A 23941-nucleotide genomic window follows, 5' to 3' on the forward strand; every position below is an offset into this window, starting at 1 on the left:
TGGGAAGATGTTGGAGTCGATTGTTAAGGACGTGGTCTCAGCGTATTTAGGAGCACGTCATAAAATAGGCCAGAGTCAGCATGGTTTCCTCAAGTGAAAATCTTACCGGACAAATCTGTTGGAATTCTTTAAAGGAACAACAAGTAGAATAGACAAAAGAGAGTTGGTTGATGTTGTGTACTTCGAATTTCGGAAGGTATTTGACAAGGTGCCATATATGAGGCTCCTTAACAAGCTACAAGCCCATGGTATTACAGGAAAGATTATAGCATGGATAAAACAGTGGCTGATTGGCAGGAGGCAAAGAGAGGAACAAAGGAACCTTTTCTAGTTGGCTACCGGTGACTACTGGTGTTCCACAAGGGTCTGTATTGGGACCAATTCTTCTTATGTTGTATGTCAATCATTTGGATAATATAACTGATGGCTTTGTTGCAAAGTTTGCAGACTATATGAAGACCGGTGGAGGGCAGATAGTTTTAAGGAAGTAGAGAGCCTACTGAAGGACTTAGATTAGGAGAATGGGCAAACAAATGGTAGATGGAATACAGTGTCAGGAAGTGTATTGTCATGCATTTTATGAGAAGAACTGAAAGGGTTGATAATTTTCTAAATTGGGAGAAAATACAAAAGAAAAATGAGGTGGAAAAAGGACTTGGGAGTCCTTGTGAAGGATTCCCTAAAGGTTAATTTGCAGCTTGAATCCGTGGTGAGGAAGGCAACGGCAATATTAACACTTATTTCAAGAGAACTAGAATCTATAAGAAACGGTGTAGTGTTTGAACTTTATAAAGCACTGGTGAGGCCTCGGAGCATTGTGAGCAGGCTTGGGCCCCTTATCTTAGAAAGGATGTGCTGAAATTGGAGAAGGTACAAAGAGGGTTCATGAAAATGATTCCAGGTTTGAACTGCTTGTCATATGAAGAACGTTTGATGGCTCTGGACAGTACTCACAGGAACGCACAATCGAGTAAATGTGGAGGAGATGTTTCCTACGGTGGGAAAGTCGAAGACCAGAGGACACAGACTCAGAATTGAAGAGCGTACTTTTAGAATTGAGATGAGGAGGAGCTTCTTTAGCCAGAGAGTGGTGAATATATTGAATTCGTTGCCAGAGGCAGCTGTGGAGGCAAAGACTGTATGCATATTTAAGGCAGAGGTTAGAACGTAGAACATAGGATAGTACAGCACATTACAGGCCCTTCGGCCCACAACGTTGTGCCGACCCTCAAACCCTCAAAGCCCTAGCTCCCTTAATCTCTGATCATAATGCATACTCTCTAAACCAGGCAGCATCCTGGTAAATCTCCTTTGTACCCTTTCTAATGCTTCCACATCCTTCCTATAGTGAGGCGACCAGAACTGGACACAGTACTCCAAGTGCGGCCTAACCAGAGTTTTATAGAGCTGCATCATTACATCGCGACTCTTAAACTCTGTCCCTCGACTTATGAAAGCTAACACCCCATAAGCTTTCTTAACTACCCTATCCACCTGTGAGGCAACTTTCAGGGATCTGTGGACATGTACACCCAGATCCCTCTGCTCCTCCACACTACCAAGTATCCTGCCATTTACTTTGTGCTCTGACTTGGAGTTTGCCCTTCCAAAGTGTACCACCTCACACTTCTCCGGGTTAAACTCCATCTGCCACTTGTCAGCCCACTTCTGCATTCTATCTATGTCTCTCTGCAATCTTCGACAACCCTCTACACTATCTACAACACCATCAACCTTTGTTTCGTCTGCAAACTTGCCAACCCACCCTTCTACCCCCACATCCAGGTCGTTACTAAAAATCACGATGGCTGATAGTTTCTTGATTGGTCAGGGCAGGAACTATTCTCTCTATATTGTGTGGCTATACATACCTTAAATACCATCTATAACTTTGCTGTCAATACAACCATTGTTGGTAGAATCTCAGGTGGTGACGAGAGGGCGTACAGGAGTGAGATATGCCAACTAGTGGAATGGTGTTTCAGCAACAACCTGGCACTCAACGTCAGTAAGGCGAAAGAGCTGATTGTGGACTTCAGGAAGGGTAAGATGAAGGAACACATACCAATCCTCATAGAGGGATCAGAAGTGGAGAGAGTGCGCAGTTTCAAGTTCCTGGGTGTCAAGGTCTCTGAGGTCCTAATCTGGTCCCAACATATCGATGCAGTTATAAAGAAGGCAAGACAGCGACTATACTTTATTAGGAGTTTGAAGAGATTTGGTATGTCAACAAATACACTCAAAAACTTCTATAGATGTACCGTGGAGAGCATTCTGATAGGCTGCATCACTGTCTGGGGTATGGAGTGGGGGGGCTGCTGCACAGGACCAAACGAAGCTACGAAGTACCCAGGACATCTTCGAGCAACGCTATCTCAGAAAGGCAGTGTCTATTGTTAAGGACCCCCATCATCCAGGGCATGCCCTTTTCTCACTGTTATCATCAGGTAGGAGGTACAGAAGCCTGAAGACACTCACTCAGCGACTCAGGAACAGCTTCTTCCCCTCCGCCGTCCGATTCCTAAATGGACATTGAACCCATGAACACTTTTTAAATATACAATTATTTCTGTTCTTGCACGATTTTAATCTATTCAATATGCGTATACTGTAAATTAATTTACTTATTCATTGATTATTTTACTATTTTCTTCTTCTTCTAGATTATGTATGGCATTGAACTGCTGCTAAGTTACCAAATTTCACGACACATGCTGGGGATAATAACACTGATTCTGATTCTGAAAGCCGAGATTGGGGCTGAGAGGGGAATTGGATCGGCCATGAGGAAATGGCGAAGCAGAATCCATGAGCCAAATGGCCTAATTCTGCTCCTGCTTCTTATGGTCTTGCGGTCATATGGATAAGCAGGAAAATGGCAATGAAGAGCAAGGTGGCATGTCTGAAGGACTATTGACCTGTGGCTCTGACATCAATTGCTATGAAGTGCTTCGAGAGATTAGTTATGGCACACCAACCACAGCCTATCGGTCAACCTCGACGCTTTGCAATTCGCCTACCGGAGCAACAGGTCAATGGCAGATGCCATCTCTCTGGCCCTACGTTCCTCCTTAGAACACCTGGAGAATAAAGACGCATACATAAGGCTCCTTTACATTCACTACAGCTCTGCCTTTAATACCATCATTCCAAATACAGTAAACTGATTTCTAAGCTCCGGAACCTGGGCCTTAGCACTCAGATCTGCAGCTGGATCTTCAACTTCCTCACAGACAGGATCCAGGCTGTAAAAATAGGGGACAAGCTCTCCTCTACAAACACTCTGAGCACCGGTGCCCCACAAGGCTGTGTACTCAGCCCTCTGCTGTACTCACCGTACACCCATGATTGTGTAGCCAAGTTTCCATCAAACTCAATACTGTATATAAGTTTGCTGATGACACAACAATTGTAGGCCGTATCTCGGGTAATGATGAGTTTGAGTACAGAGAGGAAATTAAGAACCTGGTGGTATGGTGCGAAGACAATAACCTATCCCTCAACGTCAGCAAGACGAAGGAATTGGTTGTTGACTTCAGATGGAGAAGCGGACCGCACGACCCAATTTACATCGGTGGTGCGCAAGTGGAACAGGTCAAAAGCTTTAAGTTCCTCGGGGTCAATATCACAAATGACCTGACTTGATCCAACCAAGCAGAGCTCACTGCCAAGAAGGCCCACCAGCGCCTTTACACCCTGAGACAACTAAAGAAATTTGGCCTGTCCCCTAAAACCCTCACTATTTTTTATAGATACACCGTAGAAAGCATTCTTCCAGGGTGCATCACAACCTGGTATGGAAGTTGTCCTGTCCAGCACTGGAGGAAGCTGCAGAAGATCGTGATCACGGCGCAGCACATCACACAAACTAATCTTCCGTCCTTGGACTCACTTTACACCGCACACTGTCGGAGCAGTGCTGCCAGGATAATCAAGGACACGACCCACCCAGCCAACATGCTTTTCGTCCCTCTTCCCTCCGGGAGAAGGCTCAGGAGCTTGAAGACTCGTACGGCCAGATTTGGGAACAGCTTCTTTCCAACTGTGATAAGACTGCTGAACGGATCCTGACCCGGATCTGGGCCGTACCCTCCAAATATCCGGACCTGCCTCTCGGTTTTTTTTGCACTACCTTACTTTCCCTGTTCTATTTTCTATTTATGATTTATAATTTAAATTTTTAATATTTACTAATTTTAACCATTTTAAATATTTTAAATATTTAATATTTGTAATCCAGGGAGTGTAAAGCGCAGAATCAAATATCACTGTGATGATTGTACGTTCTACTATCAATTGTTTGGCGACAATAAAGTATAAAGTATAAAATCGTTGGATAAAGTAAACGGTCTAAGAGCATTTCTCCGCCAGGGATGAGGGCATAGATTTAAAGGTTAGTTTTATTTGTCAAAAGTACTCCGAAACTTGTAGGAAATGCGTCGTTTATGTCCAATTTACTGGCGGGCAGCAGGTGTCGCCACGTCTCCGGCTCCAACGCAGCCCGCCCACAACTTACTAACCCGAACCGAACAGGATACAGGAGAAAACCCACGTGGTCACGGGAGGAACCCACACATTCCGTTCGGAAATTGAACCCGGGTCTCAGTACCGTGTCGCCCCAAAACGTTTGCTTCCCATACCGGGAGTCGAACCCGGGCCGCCTGGGTGAAAACCAGGAATCCTAACCGCTAGACCATATAGGAGACGCTGAAATATAACAGCGGACATGCAAAGGTATTCGAAAGGTAACTTCACACAGATGCTGAGGTGGGACTTCAGTAAACTGCATACAATAACCATCTTTAAAAAGCATTTCTAAATACATATTAAAGCCCCTGGTTCCCCTTGGCTGCGCAAGTCTCGGCAAGAGGACCTCCGTCCCCGCCGACCACCGGAGATTGAAGCGCTCTCTTACCCGAAACCCCAGTTTGTGTGGTTGCTGTGTCATTTGCTGCTCTGTTACAAATTAGTGCCGCGAAATAATAGATTGCACACCGCAAACGATTAATAGATTATCTTTGCCATTCTTCATTTCACTAAAGTGTTAGCAAAGAAAAGAACAAATAAAAATGTTAATGAAACACTCAAATGTACGCAGGTTGGAGCTGACAGTTTCTCCACAGGCACCGATCTCGGCCCTGGCTTCGTTAACTCACGGTCCCACTTCATGTCGAATCCTACGATATCTTCTCTCCTGCATCGTCCCTCTTCATCTCCCCTCGAACAACAGCCCCAAGGCCGACCTTTTTGTTCCTCACCAGAGAAACCTCCCCTTAATCGGACCATCCTAATTCGATGGTACACATTTCTCCTCTTCCCTTATCTGCACCATAACCAAAACAAGCTGAAAACAGGACAACACACATCAAAGTTGCTGGTGAACGCAGCAGGCCAGGCAGCATCTCTAGGAAGAGGTACAGTCGACGTTTCAGGCCGAGACCCTTCGTCAGGACTACCTCTTCCTGGAGATGCTGCCTGGCCTGCTGCGTTCACCAGCAACTTTGATGTGTGTTGCTTGAATTTCCAGCATCTGCAGAATTCCTGTTGTTTGTGAAAACAGGACAGACTGCTCTTACAGAACTGAAAAAAACGACACACATAGAGCATAACAGTAGTACAAATATGAACAAGGGAGTTACATATATGAAAGGTTTCTCAGGGTTTTTTCTGGCCGTAGTCTCTGCCATCTTTTCTCATCTTTACTCTCCTGTGGGTGTTTTAGTACGGAGGGATATGTACAAGGTGAACACACGAAGTCCTTTACCCAGGGTTGGGGGACTGAGAGTCAGAATGCATAGATTTAAGAGCCTAAAACATAGGAAAAGATCTAGGCTATTCGGCCCATGAAATCTGTTAACCTTTCCATCATGGCTGATTTATTATCCCTCTCAAACCCATTCTCCTGCCTTCTCCCTGTAACCTTTGCCGATCCAACCAATCAAGAACCTGTCAACCCCGGCTTTAAATATACCCAGTGACCCGGCATCCAGAGCCGCCTGTGGCAATGCATTCCACAGATTCACCATCCTCTGTCTAAAGAAAATCTTTGTCATCTCTGTTCTAAAAAGGCGTCCTTCTAATCCGAGGCTGTGCCCTCTGGTCCCAGACTCCCCAGCTGTAGGAAGCCAATCCTCCACATTAACTGTATACATATTCAGTAGATTCCACCCCCCAACCCCATCCCACGTTCTTCTAAAGCGCAGTGAGTACAGGCGCAGAGCCCTCTAGGATAGTTTCTATCTTGAACGGGCCTCAGGACTTCAGGAAGGTGTAGATAAACCATCCTCCCTCTGCGAATACATTGCCTCCTCCGTTGGGAGAATTAAGCGCACCAAGTTCCCGGGAGTTCTCATCACAGATGACCTCACCTGGTCCCTTAATATCACCTCCCCGAACAGGAAGGCACATCAGCGCCTCCACTTCCTACGAAGATCGAGGCAAGCGAGGTTCTACCTCACCATCAACCCACCCCACCAACCCCGCCCCAGATCTTAAATGTGTTTTACAGGAGCACCATGGAGAGCATCCTGACAAGCTGCATCTCCATCCGGTCTGGGAGCAGCCGAGCATCGGACCGGAAGTCCCTACAAAGGACTGTGAGAACGGCCGAGAGGTTCATAGGGGTCTCCCTACTGTCCATCGGGAACATTTATCAGGAGCGCTGTGTACACAGGGCCCTCAGTATTATCAAGGATCCCACCCATCCATCCAGCATCCTCTTTGACTTTCTACCATCAGGCAGGAGACTCCGATGCATAAAGACAAGAACGGTCGGGATGGGGAACAGTTTCTTCCCTCAGGCCATCAGGCTTCTGAACTCCCTGCCACATCGCATTCAAAGTGTCACTGGTTAATCTGTACCGTACCTGGTAATATTTAATTTATACACTTCAGTTTGTTATTTATGTGTGATTCTCCTGTGGATTTTATCCTTATTGTGTGTTATGTATACTGGTCTGCTTTACACCCTGGTTCGGAGAAACGTTCTCTCGTTTCTATATCCAATATATGATTATATACGGTATATACAAGTATATAATTAAATGACAATCAACTTGACTGGACTTCAACTCGGTTCTACCTCAATGTGTTGGTGTGATCGGTACGAACGGCGTGTCGGAGAAAGTTTCTCCCTGAACCTCGGCACGCGTGACAATGATAAACATTACCAATCACATTCAGAGTTCAAGATCGCTCCTTCTCAGTCTTCAAGGCTCAACGTCAAAGCAGAAAGTACATTTTATTATCAAAGTGCGTCCTGTATCTGTCGGCCGAGATTCACTTTCTTGCGGGCATTCTCAGCAGAACAAAGAAATACAGTAGAATCAGTGTGAAGCTACACACAAAGACACACAACTAACGTACACAAGGAGATAAACTTGACACATACAGAAAATAAACATATCATACCAATAAATAAACAAACTGATAATAAATAAACATATAATGTATAGATAGATAGGCAGATAAATAAATAGATGAATTAATACTGGTAGAGAAATGGATAGATAGCGGGAAAGAGATGGATAGATAGATATATAGACAGTTACAGACAATCCATAAAACGCAACGTACAAGTAACCTTGCAATAAATAACGAACCGCTTCCTCCTTCATCTGAGACTCGTTGTCGGTGGGGGATATGCAGTAGGCGCTGCCACCCACCAGCCGGGTGCAGGAGTTGAGAGGCAACTCACTGGCGCCTCCGGCGGTACAGCAACAGTGACCCACGAAAACGGCTGCTTTCCAGAGCGGGAGTCGAAACCCGGCCGCCTGGGTGAAAGCCAGGACTCCTAACCGCTAGACCAATAGACCAATAGACAACAGACAATAGGTCCAGGAGCAGGTCATTCGGCCCTTCGAACCATCACCGCCATTCACTGTGATCATGGCTGATTATCTACAATCAGTACCCCGTTCCTGCCTTTTCCCCATGTCGCTTGACTCCGCTATCTTTAAGAGCTCTATCTAACTCTTTCTTGAAAGCATCCAGAGAATTGGCCTCCACTGCCTTCTGAGGCACAGCATTCCACAGATCCACAACTCTCTGGGTGAAACAGTTTTCCTCAACTCCGTTCTAAATGGAGTTCTTATTCTTAAACTGTGGCCTCTGGTTCTGGACTCCCCCAACATCGGGAACATGTTTCCTACCTCTAGCGTGTCCAATGCCTTAATAATCTTATATGTTTCAATCAGATCCCCTCTCATCCTTCTAAATTCCAGTGTATACAAGGCCAGTCGCTCCAATCTTTCAACATATGACAGTCCCGCCATCCCGGGAATTAACCTCGTGAACCTACGCTGCACTCCCTCAATAGCTAGAATGTCCTTCCTCAAATTTGGAGTCCAAAACTATACACAGTACTCCAGGTGTGGTCTTACAAGGCCCCTGAACAACTGCAGAGGGACCTCTTTGCTCCTATACTCAACTCCTCTTGTTATGAAGGCCAACATGCCATTAACTCTTTTCACTGCCTGCTGTACCTGCATGCTTACTTTCATTGACTGATGAACAAGGACACCTAGATCTCGTTGTAATTCCCCTTTTCCAAACTTGACACCATTCAGATAGTAATCTGCCTTCCTGTTCTTGCCACCAAAGTGGATAACCTCACATTTATCCACATGAAACTGCATCTGCCATGCATCTGCCCACTCACCCAGCCTGTCCAAGTCACCCTGCATTCTGATAACATCCTCCTCACATTTCACACTACCACCCAGCCTTGTGTCATCTGCAAATTTGCTAATGTTACTTTTAGTCCTTATATCTAAGTCATTAATGTATATTGTAAATAGCTGTAACAGAAGAGACCAGTCGTCTTTTGGCCACTGTAGGCTCTGAGCACCCTTCTCAAAATGCTGAAAGTATTTATCTTCATCAAATGGCGATCTTCATCAAATTGATGTCTTCATCAATTTAACTTCCCGACTGGCAACAAACTTATTCCTGGAGCCGGAAATTTTTCTGCTTTCTCCCTCTGATTGTTTTTTTTTTTTCGCAGCTTCTAATCTAAGCCTGTCTCGCTCGAACCTTAGTTGTTCCAGCCGTAACTGAACCTCTGGGTTTTCCGGTTTACTTTCAGGAAACAATTCTAACACCCCCTCTTTAAACACCCTCCTAGATACATAGCGCTCAGCTATTCTCCTCTGAATCACTGCCGTTCTCGTAGCCTGCTTTGCCACAGTAAGTTCCAGCTTTCTGGCAATGGCCAACAAGCCGTCCTTTCATCCCCTAATGCCTCAGGGTCTGGCGATGCCAGAAATTCATCAATATCCATTGCTGCTGGTTTCCACACACAAGTCAATCAAAAGGGAAGTACTGTCATGGTCAGGTCTGTGAAGTCCGTATTCCGGTTCACAGTCCGGTCCATCGACCCTTGCTCCAGGTTTTCCTATCTACCCTATTTCTGTCCTTGTTGAGCTAATTGAGGCAGCTGATGCTCGTTGGGGCTGCTGCATAAATACCTTCAGAGACCCGGGCGTGGCTGCTGGATTATTCTTGTCCTTACTCCTTGTATCCCTTCCTCTGCCTTCTGTTTCCTCGCCTGAAGCCCTGCCTTGTCTTGCCGGTAACTCTCGCCTCGCCTGAAGCTTTCGTCTCACCTTGCTTTGCCAGAAGCCTTGCCTTGTCTTGCCGGTAACCCTCGCCTCGTCTCGCCTGCAGTCTTGTCCTGGAGCCGCCCTGTGCATAGCTCCCTTCCTGTCCCCTGTCTCGGCCCAGGTAAGCCAGGCCGTCTAGCTGTTACCTGGGGTTGGTTCTGTCCCTTCCTGTCCCTTGCCTCCGCTCAGGTAAGTCAGGCCGTCTTGCCGTTACCTGTGGTTGGTTCTGTCCCTTCCTGTTCCTTGCCTCTGTCGGATGGTGATCCGCGCCCCGCCCAGGAAATCCGCGCGCTGCCTTTGCTAGTCCTGACGAAGGGTCTCGGCCTGAAACGTCGACTGCACCTCTTCCTACAGATGCTGCCTGGCCTGCTGCGTTCACCAGCAACTTTGATGTGTGTTGCTTGAATTTCCAGCATCTGCAGAATTCCTGTTGTTTGTTGTAGAAGTTAACAGTATTATGCTTGTGTGTGTGGCTCCCAAACTATCAAGTTTAGGAACAATCCTTAAACTCTTAGGATTCAGATGGCAAAGTAGGAATGTCCTGTAATCCACGGAATAAATGAGTGAGGGGAGAGATTTGTAAATCCACGTTAAAACGTAGAGAGAAAGCAATTACGAAAGATTCCACAAGTTCCACGCTGGGTAAGTAAATAACAGTCGCCGAAGATCTTGTCTGTCGAGACGTTCGGAAATCCACGTCGAAATATCACCAGGTGGCAGTCACGAAATATCCCTTCCAAAAGGGGTGTAAGGGGTTTCTTCTTTTTACTGCGGAGGCTAATGAAAATGGCTTCTTTGTTATGTTATAGTTAAAATGTCTTCCCTGTGATGTTCACTGCGGAGAGAGTGGTTCTTTTTCTAGCAGTTTGTTTGGGTTATATTATTGATAAGGGGAAGTACGAACCAATGGGTGTCCATGCTATTCTTTTTGTGGGTGATATTCTGTCTCATATGGCTGGGAACCGTGTGGTTTGAGGGACTTTTCAGGAGGAGACCCGGAGAGGAAGGACGTGCCGGAAGCGCTCTGGTCGACCACCGTGGATGATCCCGAGCGGCGAGTCGAGGGGGTCGTTGGGGATCGCTGGGTGAAGAGAAGACCCCGTTATTTGAGCTACAACTTGCGTGCACGAAGAAGTTGGACTTTGGTAAGTCTGGGCGCCGCCTTCTTTCTCTTGTATATTGTATCTTTATTAATCTCATAGTCCCAGTAAGATTTATAGAGTGTAATCTGTAAAGTGTACATTGTGTGCTGTCTGATAATTGATGTGTGAGGTTGTATCAGGTGTCATTACACAGCACCGACACAACCGTGAGACACCGGTTGGCGGGCGGATGGTGTTTCCCCGAGATAAACACAAGCGATAGAACTGAGCGTTACAGGGGTTGGCACATAACACACCCAAATCCGGGTAAGGGGGAACAGCAGTGGTCCCACAGGATGCTCCAACAAACATCCACATACGGATTTTACTAAGTGACAGTCACACATTCAATAGACGGTGTGCCGTTGACCATCCCAATCTTTTGGGCATGGGAAAGTATCAGACGTTACCCATTTTAAACAAGCTCCCACTGACAGCTTGTAGTCCAAAGTCTCTCTGTGTCTCTGTGTCTCTCTCTCTCTCATTTCACGGCGAGAGGGGAGACCCTAATTTGCGTGATCTTCTGCCGCTGTGGCCCATCCACTTCAGGGTTCGATGTGTTGTGCGTTCAGAGATGCTCTTCTGCACACCGCTGTTGTAACGTGTAGTTACTTGAGTTACTGTCACCTTCCTGTCAGCTTGAACAGTCTAGTCATTCTCCTCTGACCTCTCCCATTAACAAGGCATTTTTGCCCACAGAACTGACAATCTCTGAATTTTTTTTTGTTTTATTGTTTACTGCACCATTTCTCTGTGAACTCGAGAGACCGTTGAATGTAAAAATCCAGGAATATCAGCAGTTTGAGATACTCAAGCCACCCCATCTGGCACCAACTATCATTCCACAGTTAAAGTCGTCGTGACTATATTTCTCCTCCCCTCCCCCCCCCCCCCACCCTCCGCATTCTCAACAACACACACTGAATGCTGGAAGAACTCAGCAGGTCAGGCCGCATCTATGGAAAGGATAAAACTTTTAGCCTCAGGCTCTTCACCAGGACTGGATAGGAAGGAGGGGGGAGGCACTAGAATAAAAAAAAAAAGCTGAGGGGAGGGAAAAGAGTACAAGACGGAAGGGGATAGGTGTGGCCAGTTGGTGGGGGAGGGATGACGAAGTAAGAAGTTGGGAGGTGATAGGTGGAAAAGGTAAAGGGCTGGAGAGGAAGGAATCTGATAGGAAAGTGGAGCATGGGAGAAAGGGGAGGAAGAGGGGCACCAGGGGGAGGTGGTAGGCATGTGAGAAGAAACGTTCAGAGGCCAGAGTGGGGAATAGAAAGAGAGGGAAGGGGGGGGGGAGGAAAAATACCAGAAAAAGAAATTGATATTTATGCCATCAGGCTGGGGCCTACCCCGACGGAATATGAGGTGTTCTTCCTCCAACTCGAGAGTGGCCTCTTCGTGGCAGACCTCTGAAGGGGAACGGGGAGAGGAATTAAAATGGTTGGCCACTGGGAAATTCTGCTCTTTGTGGATAGAGCGGCGGTGCTTGATATTCATGTCGGGTCTAAGCATTGTAGAGGAGGCCATATCAGGAGCACCCGATACAATAGACGACTCCAATACATAGGCAGATAAGGTGTTGCCTCCCCTGGAAGAACTGTTGGGGACCCTGAATGGAGGGGAATTGGGGGGTGCGGAGGTGAATGTGCATGTGTAGCATTTCTGTCGCTTGCAGGGATTCGTGCCAGGAGGGACAAATGGACAAGGAATCACGGAGGGAGAGATCCCTTTGGAAAGCGCAGACTGGAGGGCCGAGGTTGGATGTATTTGGTGGTAGGATCCCACTGAAGATAGCAGAGAAGTGTGGAGAATGGTGCGTTGGAGGCGGGGGCTCATGCGGTGGTCGATGGGGACAAGAGGAACTCTATGCCAGTTAAGGTGGCGAGAAGATGGGGGTGAGTGTGGATATCTAGGAGATGGGGGAGATGTAGATGGTTGCAGGAGGAAGGGAAACCCCGTTCTTTGAAGAAGGAAGGTATCTCTGATCTCTTGGAAAACTAAGCCTCATTCTGGAAGCAGGCGGGTGGAGATGAAGGAATTGAGAAATGGGGATATCATTTTTACAAGAGTCATGGTGGGACGAGGTATAGTCAAGATGGCCGAAAACTAAAGTAGGATGAGTGTACATGGGCGATTGATGGGCTGAATGGCCTCGCTGTAAATTCCTATGACCATGATTGGATCAGGGGTTGAAACTTCCAAAGGACCACACGAATCCCTGACGCCAAGATTAGACAGTTCACGATCATTCGAGATGAATTCTTTGTAGTAAACTCTCCCCACCGCACCCGTCCCCCTACACACGCGCCCCTTCTCTTGGATACCTTCAATGCACTTACTAAGTTAGGTGCCACGGTAGGTAGGGAAGGTAACTGTGAAGAGGGGGCTACAGAGGGATAGAGATAGGATAGTGAGCGGGCACCGAACTGGCAAATGGGGTTTGAAGTGTCAGGACAAATAATAATTTTTAAAAACTTTATTTTTCAAATGCTGAGGAATGCAGAGCCCAGAGGAGGAGAGGGATCCCAGGGTGTAATTCACACAGGACACACTGGCCCACACCTGTCCACACGACCACACATAAGCCCATACCCTTTTATCTTCTGCACTGTTTATTTATTTATTAAGTCTTTGTTTTGTACTCCTCCCACAAAACAACAATTTAATGCTGTACAGTATGTTAGTGATGACAAATCTGATTCTAGCTCTGATCTGCCCACGCCTTATCACATCTGCCCACGCCTTATCACATCTGCCCACGCCTTATCACATCTGCCCACGCCTTATCACATCTGCCCACGCCTTATCACATCTGCCCACGCCTTATCACATCTGCCCACATCCGTCCAATGCTGTTTACACCTGTCTGCATCTGACTACACCTTCCCACACCTGAACACACATCCCAAACTTTCCCATATATGTCCACATCTTCCCACACCTGCACACATCGCCCTCCCTGCCCATAATCTGGCCACTCTTTCCCACAGCTTCCTACGCCTGCACACACAGCCCATATCTGTCCACAGCTTCCCTCAGCTTCCCACACCTGCACACATCGCCCTACTTGCCCATATCTGTCCACACCTTCCCACATCCTCCCACACCTGCACATATCGCCCTACCTGCCCGTAGCTGTCAATACCTTCCCACCTCTTCCCACACCTGCACACATCTCCCACACCTGGCCGTATCTGTCCACGCCTTCCTATATCTTGCCACACCTGCCCTCACTGTATGGAGAGAGACGTCCAGCCGACACCGAAATCTGATGCTCAAAATGTCTCTTTTAATGAGATTATGATTTATAATTACAGAAATTGAAAGGCAGCGGAAGCCGTGACCATCACATTTGGCGCCCCATCTCCGCTACGAGCCCTCCTTGCTGGGGTCACATTTCCGCTCACTTCCGCCTGCGTCCGTGGATCCACACTTCTTTTAACAACGGACGAATGTGTCCGTCCCCGTCCTGTTTCCAACGGAGAAAGACACAGGTGAGTAGAGACACGAGTCAGTGGAATTGGGAACATTCAGTTCCGCGTTTCACAGTGTGATGAAGGCTGGAGAATTCCCGCTTCATTTCCCCTGGTCACTTTATGTAATTGTCACATCGGAGTCCGGGTAACTTCAACGTTTCCACCCAGTAATCCCAAAACAGGGAGTTGTGAGGCAGGCAGAAGGGGTTAGAGTGAAACTCCCTCTTTGCTGTCGTATCACACACTCGTGAGGTCAGACACAGAGTTAAGCTCCCTCCACACCGTCCCATCACACACTCCCGGGGTCAGATACAGCGTGAAGCTCCCTCCACATCGTCCCATCATACACTCCCGGGGTCAGACACAGAGTGAAGCTCCCTCTACACTGTCCCATCACACACTCCCGAGATCAGACACAGAGTGAAGCTCCCATTACACACACCCAGGGCAGGAACAGCTGAGGCTACGGACAGAGTCTCGGACTAACACCTTGGTGAATTACGATGTCACCCGTCCCATGTGACCGGGCTCCTGGAATTCTGGGCCCTCTCTCTCGGTGCGGAACATTTCCCAGCCGTTTGCACCGGAGCTGAATCCTTGCTGAGTAGCCGCATTTCAAGTTGGAATCCCTCCATTTCGGCAGCGCCTTTCACCAGCCAAGGGTGTCCTGGAGTTTGTTGTCACTCTCTCTCTTCCCCCCCCCCCCCCCCCCCACCGCCCCTTCATCAGGACGGGACTCACTGCTCAATGTCTCCCCTCTCATTCCCATCCCCGCCCCCACCCTCACCACTTCTCCCACTGTCGGCGCTTCCCTAACACCGACACTCCCTCCGCTCTCACCACCCACTCACGCAGCTCGACCCTCACCCCTCATCCATCCACCTCTTTACAACGCTTCATCTTCATCCGCCCCTCCCATAGGGCGACGCTGCCCACCCCTCACTGACCCCTACACCCCCGCCCACTGTACGACGCTCACTCACTACCCCTTCCCTAGGGTGGCGCTTCCTCTTCACAGCCCCTCCCATGGCGCGGCGCTCCCTCGCACAGTGCAGCACCCCCTCAGTGCTCAGATCTCAGGGGTGGGATTTGACCGCACGACCCCGTGGATTGTGGCGCGGTGAACAGTCTGGCGCACGGTCCCCTGGATCTGCGCGTCTACCCAAGAGATTCAGAACTTACCGGGTCGCCCCCCAGTTGCTGTCAACGGGGGAATTTGATCGGAGTAACCACATGCTCATCAAAGTATCGTTTCCATTTATGACAAACATCTGTCCGGTCCACACTGTGACACTCCCCCGGACCGAATCTGAGCACAGAAAGTATTTTAAAATACTGTTGCTACCGTCCCTCAGTACAGGCCCTGTCGTAACACAGGCCCTCCCGCAGTGCAGCGGTCCTACATTGTGACACTTCCCCCGCATCACTCCTCTGATAGCGTGACAGTCTCTCAGTACCTTGTTCAAAAATGGTAGTAGGGATAGTCCGGGTAATTATAGACCAGTCAGCCTTACATCTGTGGTGGGAAAGCTGTCGAAGAAGATTCTTAGAGATAGGATCTATGGGCATTTAGAGAATCATGGTCTGATCAGGGACAGCCAGCATAGCTTTCTGAAAGGCAGATCGTGTCTAAAAAGCCTGATAGAGTTCTTTGAGAAGGTGAACAGGGATATAGATGAGGGTAGTGCAGTGGATGTGATCTATATGGATTTTAGTAAGGCATTTGACAAGGTTCCACGCGGTAGGTTTATTCAGAAAGTCAGAAGGCATGGGATCCAGGGAAGTTTGGCCAGGTGGATTCAGAATTGGCTTGCCTGCAGAAGGCAGACGGTGGTAGTGGAGGGAGTACAGTCAGATTGGAGGATTGTGACTAGTGGTGTCCCACAAGGATCTGTTCTGGGACCTCTACTTTTCGTGATTTTTATTAACGACCTGGATGTGGGGGTAGAAGGGCTGATTGGCAAGCTTGCAGACGACACAAAGGTTGGTGGTGTTGTAGATAGTTTAGAGGATTGTCAAAGATTGCAGGGAGACATTGATAGGATGCAGAAGTGGGCTGAGAAGTGGTAGATGGAGTTCAACCCGGAGAAGTGTGAGGTGGTACACTTTGGAAGGACAAATTCCAAGGCAGAGTACAAAGTAAATGGCAGGATACTTGGTAGTGTGGAGGAGCAGGGGGATCTCGGGGTACATGTCCACAGATCCCTGAAAGTTGCCTCACAGGTGGGTAGGGTAGTTAAGAAAGCTTATGGGGTGTTAGCCTTCATAAGTTGAGGGATAGAGTTTAAGAGTCGAGATGTAATGATGCAGCTTTATAAAACTCTCGTTAGGCCACACTTGGAGTACTGTATCCAGTTCTGGTCGCCTCACTATAGGAAGGATGTGGAAGCATTGGAAAGGGTACAGAGGAGATTTACCAGGATGCTACCTGGTTTAGAGAATATGCATTATGATCAGAGATTAAGGGAGCTAGGGCTTTAGTCTTTGGAGAGAAGGAGGATGAAAGGAGACATGATAGAGGTGTACACGATATTAAGAGGAATAGATAGAGTGGATAGCCAGCGCCTCTTCCCCAGGGTACCACTGCACAATACAAGAGGACATGGCTTTAAGGTAAGGGGTGGGAAGTTCAAGGGGGATATTAGAGTAAGGTTTTTTTACTCAGAGTGGTTGGTGCGTGGAATGCACTGCCTGAGTCAGTGGTGGAGGCAAATACACTAGTGAAGATTACGAGACTACTAGACAGGTGTATGGAGGAATTTAAGGTGGGGGCTTATATGGGAGGCAGAGTTTGAGGATCGGCACAAAATTGTAGGCCGAAGGGCCTGTACTGTGCTGTACTATTCTATGTCTATGTACTGCCCCTCGCACAGCAGGGCGCTCCCCGCTCACCTCCTCTCCCACAGTGTGTCGCCCCCACCTCGCGCTCCCTCTTCAGACCCCCATCCCACAGCATGGCATGCCCTCGGTTTTGACGTCCTTCCCACAGCGCTGCGCCGCCTCGGTGGCGCCCCCTCCCACAGGACTGAGAGAGACTCAGTACTGCCCCCCCAACACTGCGCTGTCTCCCACCCGCGGGGGTGCGTCACTTCAGAGGGAGACGGAGAGACAGAGGGAGGGAGCCGCAGTGCCCCGGGAACTCGGGCAGAGAACGCGTGGATTAGCAACGTACCTGAGGTCCACTTTACCACAAACCCAAAGGTCGGCTGCTCGATATCGACTTGGAATCCGATTAGATCCCCTTCAACCTGCTGCCTAACGCTGGACACTGCGGATTTGTAGGTGCCTGTCAGGGTCCCGTCCTCGTTCATCATGATGTTCGCCATCGAATTCAGTTCATTAATCCAGCAGCCGGCCAGAGTCGGGACCTGAAATCAAGGTCACCTCATCGCATCTCGCCGGTCACCAGCAACTCCGTAGCGCCCACCTTTCAGGTAAATCCCACAGTTTATCAGGGCCAGCGACGCAACCTTAAGGTGCAGTCACCACTGGTGTGGAGGAAGCACTGGGGGGGGGGGGGGGGGAAGCATTCTACACAGCATGATCCCAGAGACTGGGTACAGCCGCAACCCTGCCGAAGGAGTTCCGGCTGTCTGTCTTTCGGCGCGGAGCCCAGGTCACAGAGGGCTCGCAGTCGCAACCGGACTCGATAGATCCAGGAGTAGGAGGCGAACTTAACAATTCTCTGTGACTTCCGCGTAAGGACCCTGACTGATCTCCCCTCTCTCTAACCCAGAGGTCACTGACCAGTGACGGGGAGCAGGAACCCTGACTGATTCCCTCTCTCTCTAACCCAGGGGTGACCTGTCAGGGATCAGGAACCTTGGCATCCGTTTCGAAGGCAGTTAATCACCAACGCAAATAGGAATCAATTGCCCCTAATTTTCCCGCAGTAATCCCATTTCGACGACTTACCACAATGGAACAAAAGGCACTGACGATGCCCAGCGCCAACAGGAGACTCAGGCGGGGAAGGTTGCGCAGCATGATGTCACCTCCGATCTGAGACGGAGAGCGCAGGTGCCAGGTAATATACCCTGCCCAGGTGGATTGTGGGAAATAGAGCGCAGGGTGGGTATGATGATTGGGCGATTGAGAAACCACAAATATAACTGTACAGAAATGTATATTTCTGGATAGTATATATGGAGGGTTGTGGTCCAGGTGCAGTGCGATGGGTGTAGGCAGATTGTGGTTTTGGCACGGACTTGATGGGCCGAAGGGTCTGTTTCTGTGGTCTACTTCTCCATGACTCTATTTCCAAGTTCTGCAGAATCACTGCTGCTATATTTTTTTTAAATAGTTCATATCTATTTCACCCATCTGCTCCCCCCTTCCCCCGCCCCACACACACACTGCTCCAATCACGAACAGGAACGGCACGGCATCTGAAAACGCCAAACTGGCGTTGATCTTGAAGTGCACCTTGGCACTGAGTCTGGGGTCAATCGGGCATTCATTGCGTCTGGATTTGGGGCAGGGTGGCGGCAGTGTTCCAAGATTGCCGACGGCACTAAACGGGGCGGTGTTGTCAGCAGGATCGGGGTCACTGGGTGAGGAGTGGGGAGGTTTGGGAAGGGGGGAGCAGAAAGGTATCAATGCAACGAAGAAAGGATAAGCGGGGGTTCAAAAAGATATCTCTACGATCTCCATCCGCTTAGCCCCCTGTCCTACTCACTTTACACTTAGGACTGTGAGACTAACTACAGTTCCAAACCCATATTTAAGTTTGCTTCCGACGTCGACTATGCATTGGATGCTTGCCAGAGTTCATGCGTAGTTTTTCACTGATTCCATTGTAATGCTTTGTTCTATTGTGAATGCCCGCAAGAAAATGAATTTTGGGATTGCCGATGGAGAATTCTACATAGTTTGATGATCAGTTTACTTGGAACTTTGATAATGAAGGCGCGGCTGTTCCCACCGGCAGAAAGGAGCTGGCGGAGTTCTATATAGGCCGGAGTTCGATCAGGAAACGTGGGTCTCACGGGATCTCTGCGTCCACTCACTTGGTTTCGTTGGGGTCGATTGCAAGAGGTTTAGAGTACAGGGGCGAGGGCCTTCCGCCCCCTCCCCAATCCCAATCTTAGAACGCCCCACATATAACCATATATAACCATATAACCATATAACAATTACAGCACGGAAACAGGCCATCTCGGCCCTTCTAGTTCGTGCCGAACTCTTACACTCTCCTAGTCCCACCGACCTGCACTCAGCCCATAACCCTCCATTCCTCTCCTGTCCATACATCTATCCAATTGAACTTCAGCGACAACATCGAACCTGTCTTAACTACTTCTGCTGGAAGCTCATTCCACACAGCTACCACTCTGAGTAAAGAAGTTCCCCCTCATGTTACCCCTAAAATTTTGCCCTTCAACTCTCAACTCATGTCCTCTTGTTTTAATCTTTCCCACTCTCAATGGAAAAAGCCTATCCACGTCAACTCTATCAATCCCCATCAAAATTGTAAACACCTCTATCAAGTCCCCCCTTAAACTAACACGCTCCAAAGAATAAATACCTAACTTGTTCAACCTTTCTCTGTAACTTAGGAGATGAAACCCAGGCAACATTTTAGTAAACCTCCACTGTACTCTGTCGATTTTATTGACATCTTTCCTATAACTCGGTGACCAGAACTGTACACAATATTCCAAAGTTGGCCTTTCCAATGCCTTATACAATTTCAACATTACATCCCAACTCCTGCACTCAATGCTCTGATTTATAAAGGCCAGCATACCAAATGCTTTCTTCACCACCCTATCCACATGAGATTCCACCTTTAGGGAACTATGCACCATTATTCCTAGATCCCTCTGTTCTACTGCATTCTTCAATGTCCTACCATTCACCATGTCTGTCCTATTTTGATTAGTCCTACCAAAATGTAGCACCTCACATTTTTCAGCATTAAACTCCATCTCCATCTCCATCTCCCAGCAGTGAGGTGCCGTCTCACGCCGACTGTTGCTCCTGAGCTCGGCCATTTTGAGAACAGTGCGATCCCACGGACGACGACGATGCACAAGCCCCTTCCTAGGGGTAACGCAGCGCCCCCTAGGCATTGCCAGCCTGAACCCGCGTCACTGCCCCGGTGAACGTTCCTGCACCCCTTCACTGTGAAACGTTGTTTTTTAATAACTCCGTTTCTCTCCGGATTTGGCAAGAAGCGTTTATTCACCCCTCCCCCTTAAACAGAGGAGAGATTCTGCAAGTGCCGGAAATCCGGAGTAACAGACACCAAGTGCTGGAGGAACTCAGCAGGTCAGGCAGCATCTATGGGGAGAAATAAAATGTCCGTGTTTCGGATCGAGCCCCCTTCCTCGGGGGCCCCTAAACTGGGCCTTGGTTCGAAGCGTCGACTCTTTATCCCCCCGCCCCCCGCATAAACGCTGCCAGACCGGCTGTGAGGTTCTGCGTATTTCTTTTTCCCGCTTATCGTGGACCACCCTCCATCGCGCTGCGTGTCACTGCGGCCCTGCTGGGACGGGGGCCCCAGGAGGTACCGCAGGCTCTAGCAGCAGCGGAAACGTACATCACCACCCTGCCCCGTCCCATAGCGAGCGAATTGCACCGCTCCCCCCCCACCCCAAACACATACTCGTATATCTCATTCTAACAAGCTGCGGATAGGTTCTCCTTCAATGAGGCGTGCAGACTGGAATGAGATTGTACGTGGACTCCGTGGCCAAACAATTGCAATCACTGGGGGGTGGGGGTGGGGGTGGGGGGTGGGGGGAGGTGTTGAAGGAAATTTGGAACGCCCCCAGAGGAGCTTTTCCTGTTCTTACAGTTGCATCGCGGCTTGGCACGGCAAACTGCACGGCAAAGACAGCAAGAATCTGCAGGGAGTCATGGACACAGTCCAGATCGTCACGGAAATCCGCCTCCCCACCATTGGAGTCCGCACTCTACTCAAATAAAAAAGTGCTGGGGGAGACTCGGCAGCTCAGGTCAGCATCAACGGACTGGAATAAAAGAATCGATGTTTCAGGCCGAGGACCCTCGTCAGGATGCTTCATCAGGGCATGAAGAGTCCCGGCGCGAAAGGTGGCCTGCTTGTTCCGCTCCGTTGGTGCTGCCTGGACATGTCGAGCTCCTCCGGCGTTTTTTTTTCGATTATGAGAACACTCAGTTCTCTTTGATTGTCATTTAGAAATGCATACATGCATTAAGAAAGAATATAATGTTCTTCCAGAGTGTCATCACCGAGAACAGGACAAACGGAAGACTAACATTGACAGAACCACATAATTATAAAATATAGTTACAGCAGTGCAAAGCAATACCGTAATTTGATAAAGAACAGACGATGGGCACGGTAAAAAAAAAATCTCAAGTCCTGATCGACTCCCAAGTCCCCGATAGCAGGCGGCAAAAGGGAGAAACTCCCTGCCACAAACCTCCAGGCACCGACATCTTGCCGATGCATTAGAAGTACCCGACCACAGCCGACACTGAGTCCGTTCGTCCGAAATCTCGAGCCTCCGACCAACCCCTCCGATACAGCCTCCCGATACAGCCAGCCTTCGACCTCGTCCCGGCCGCTGAAACAAGCAAAGCCGAGGATTCGGGTTTTTCTGCTCTGGAGTTTCCGGTTACCACACAGTAGCAGCGGGAGCGAAGCGGGCGTTTCAGAAGTTTTCCAGATGTTCTTCCGTTCTCTCACGTCCGTCTCCATCAAATCAGGATTGTGCACGGTCCCCTACTTGACAGATTACAGATATCATTCACTGGAGAGGACGCGCGAGCTGCCGTCGCGCCGTCATCTTCTCCTCCTCCTCCTTGCGCGCCTTGTTCGCGATTTCCAGCATCTGCAGAATCTCTTGTGTTTATGGTCTGCAGGTCCTGCTGCCTCGGTAGAGCAGTCAGTATAATCCGCTCACCCCAGACATTTTCCCTTCATCCCTCCCTCTCCCTCATCGGGCCGAAGATACACGGACCACCGGGCTCAAGAACAGCTCAAAAACAACCTATTCATTAACTTTCAGGGATTCTACATATTGTGTTTGAAGTTATTTATTTTATCTATCTATTAATCAATCAATCTATCTATCTACTTGGCTATCTACCTATCGGCATACCTACCTACCTATCAATCTGCAGTGCCTGAGAATAAAAAGGTATTCACCCCTCCTTGGAAGTTGTCATGTTTTATTGTTTTACAACATTGAATCACTGGATTTAATTTTGCTTTTTGACATTGATCAAACAGAAAAAAACCCTTTCGTGTCAAAGTGAAAACAGATCTCGACAAAGTGATCTAAATTAATTTGAAATATAAAACATAAAATAATTGATCGCATAAGTATTCGCCCCTTCAAGTCAGTATTGAGTAGATGCACCTTTGACAGAAATTACAGCCTTGAGTCTGTGTGGATAGGTCTCTAACAGCTTTGCACATCTGGACACTGGAATTTTTCCCCATTCTTCTTTACAAAACCGCTCAAGATCTGTCAGACGGCATGGGGATCGTGAATGAACAGCCCTTTTCAAGTTCAGCCGCAAATTCTCAAATGCATTGAGGTCTGGACTCTGACTTGGCCACTCCAGGAGATTCACACAGAGAGTAGTGGGAGCGCCCGGCATAGATCAGGCGGGAGGACAGAGAGAGAGAGAGAGAGAGAGAGAGAGATAGAGAGAGAGAGAGAGAGAGAGAGAGAGAGAGAGAGAGAGAGAGAGAGAGAGAGATACGATATCGAAAACTCTGATTTGATGGAGACAGACGTGAAAGCACAGAGGAACATCTGGAGAAATTTCTGAAACGCAAGTTCGCTGCTGTTGTTACTGCGCAGTCGGGAATCTTCCGGAGGGAAGGTCTCAAAATCTCCGGCTTTGCCTGCTGTTGGCGACCGAGATTGAGGTCGAATCGTTCGGACAGAGATGGCGCTCAGTACTCGGTGTCGGAGAACTGATCGGAGGCTCGAAGTTTTTGGACGACTCAGAGTCAGACTGCGGTCGGGCATGGCAGGGAGAGTTTTTCTTCCTACTCCCGTCCGCGTGACATGTGGGACATTTGAGAGACTTTGAACTTTTTACTGTGCTCATGGACTGTTCTTCATCAAGTTATGGTATTGTTGCGCTGTTGTAACTATATGTTATAATTATGTGGGTTTGTTAGATTTTTCAGTCTTGGTCTGACCTGTGTTTTGTGATATCACACCGGAGGAAATATTGTATCATTTCTTAATGCATGCATTATTAAATGACAATAAAAGAGGACTGCGTGTCTTCATAATCTAAATGTACTCCGAAACATACAGGAGGTGCGTCGCTTCCGGCGACAAAGCGCCTGCCCACACCTTAATAACCTGAACCCGCGTACTTTGGGAACCGGTGGAACGCATATGGAAATGCCCCGAGTCTCAGTACCGTGTCGCCCAAAAACGTTTGCTTCCTATACCGGGAGTCGAACCCGGGTCGCCTGGGTGAAAACCAGGAATCCTAACCGCTAGACCATATGGGAGACAATGAAGCATGATAACGCAAATAGAAAGAGAGTTGAAAGACAACTTTTTCGCACAGAAGTTCAGTACGGTTACGTTTAAAAAAAATCGAAATGGATAGGAAAGTTTTCTCAGCTTATTTTTGTCCGTAGTCTCTGTCTTGATTTCTCAACTTTACTCTCTTGTGGGTATACAAGTACGGGGGTTATGTGCAGTGTTAACACAAATAGACTTTTAACCAACATTGAGGACGTGGGACCCAGTAT

At 48.4% G+C, this 23941-nt stretch overlaps 1 protein-coding gene and 2 non-coding genes across 3 annotated transcripts; all 3 read right to left on the reverse strand.

The window, feature by feature from the left end:
* Positions 1-4631: 4631 nt before the first annotated feature.
* Positions 4632-4703, reverse strand: trnae-uuc (transfer RNA glutamic acid (anticodon UUC)). Its single transcript has one exon. It is a non-coding gene; the product is annotated as a tRNA-Glu (tRNA).
* Positions 4704-14182: 9479 nt separating this feature from the next.
* On the reverse strand, positions 14183-20766 carry LOC140188873 (avidin-like). Its single transcript, XM_072245534.1, has 5 exons — positions 20712-20766; positions 18136-18272; positions 17393-17588; positions 15403-15529; positions 14183-14213 (listed from the first exon to the last, which is right to left on the reverse strand). The coding sequence occupies exons 1-5, from the start codon at positions 20764-20766 to the stop codon at positions 14183-14185; spliced, it is 546 nt and encodes a 181-aa protein (XP_072101635.1).
* A 2857-nt stretch (positions 20767-23623) lies between these two features.
* Positions 23624-23695, reverse strand: trnae-uuc (transfer RNA glutamic acid (anticodon UUC)). Its single transcript has one exon. It is a non-coding gene; the product is annotated as a tRNA-Glu (tRNA).
* Between the last annotated feature and the right edge of the window lie 246 nt (positions 23696-23941).

Source organism: Mobula birostris, chromosome 28 (genome assembly GCF_030028105.1).
Source record: "Mobula birostris isolate sMobBir1 chromosome 28, sMobBir1.hap1, whole genome shotgun sequence".
NCBI lineage: Eukaryota > Metazoa > Chordata > Chondrichthyes > Myliobatiformes > Myliobatidae > Mobula > Mobula birostris.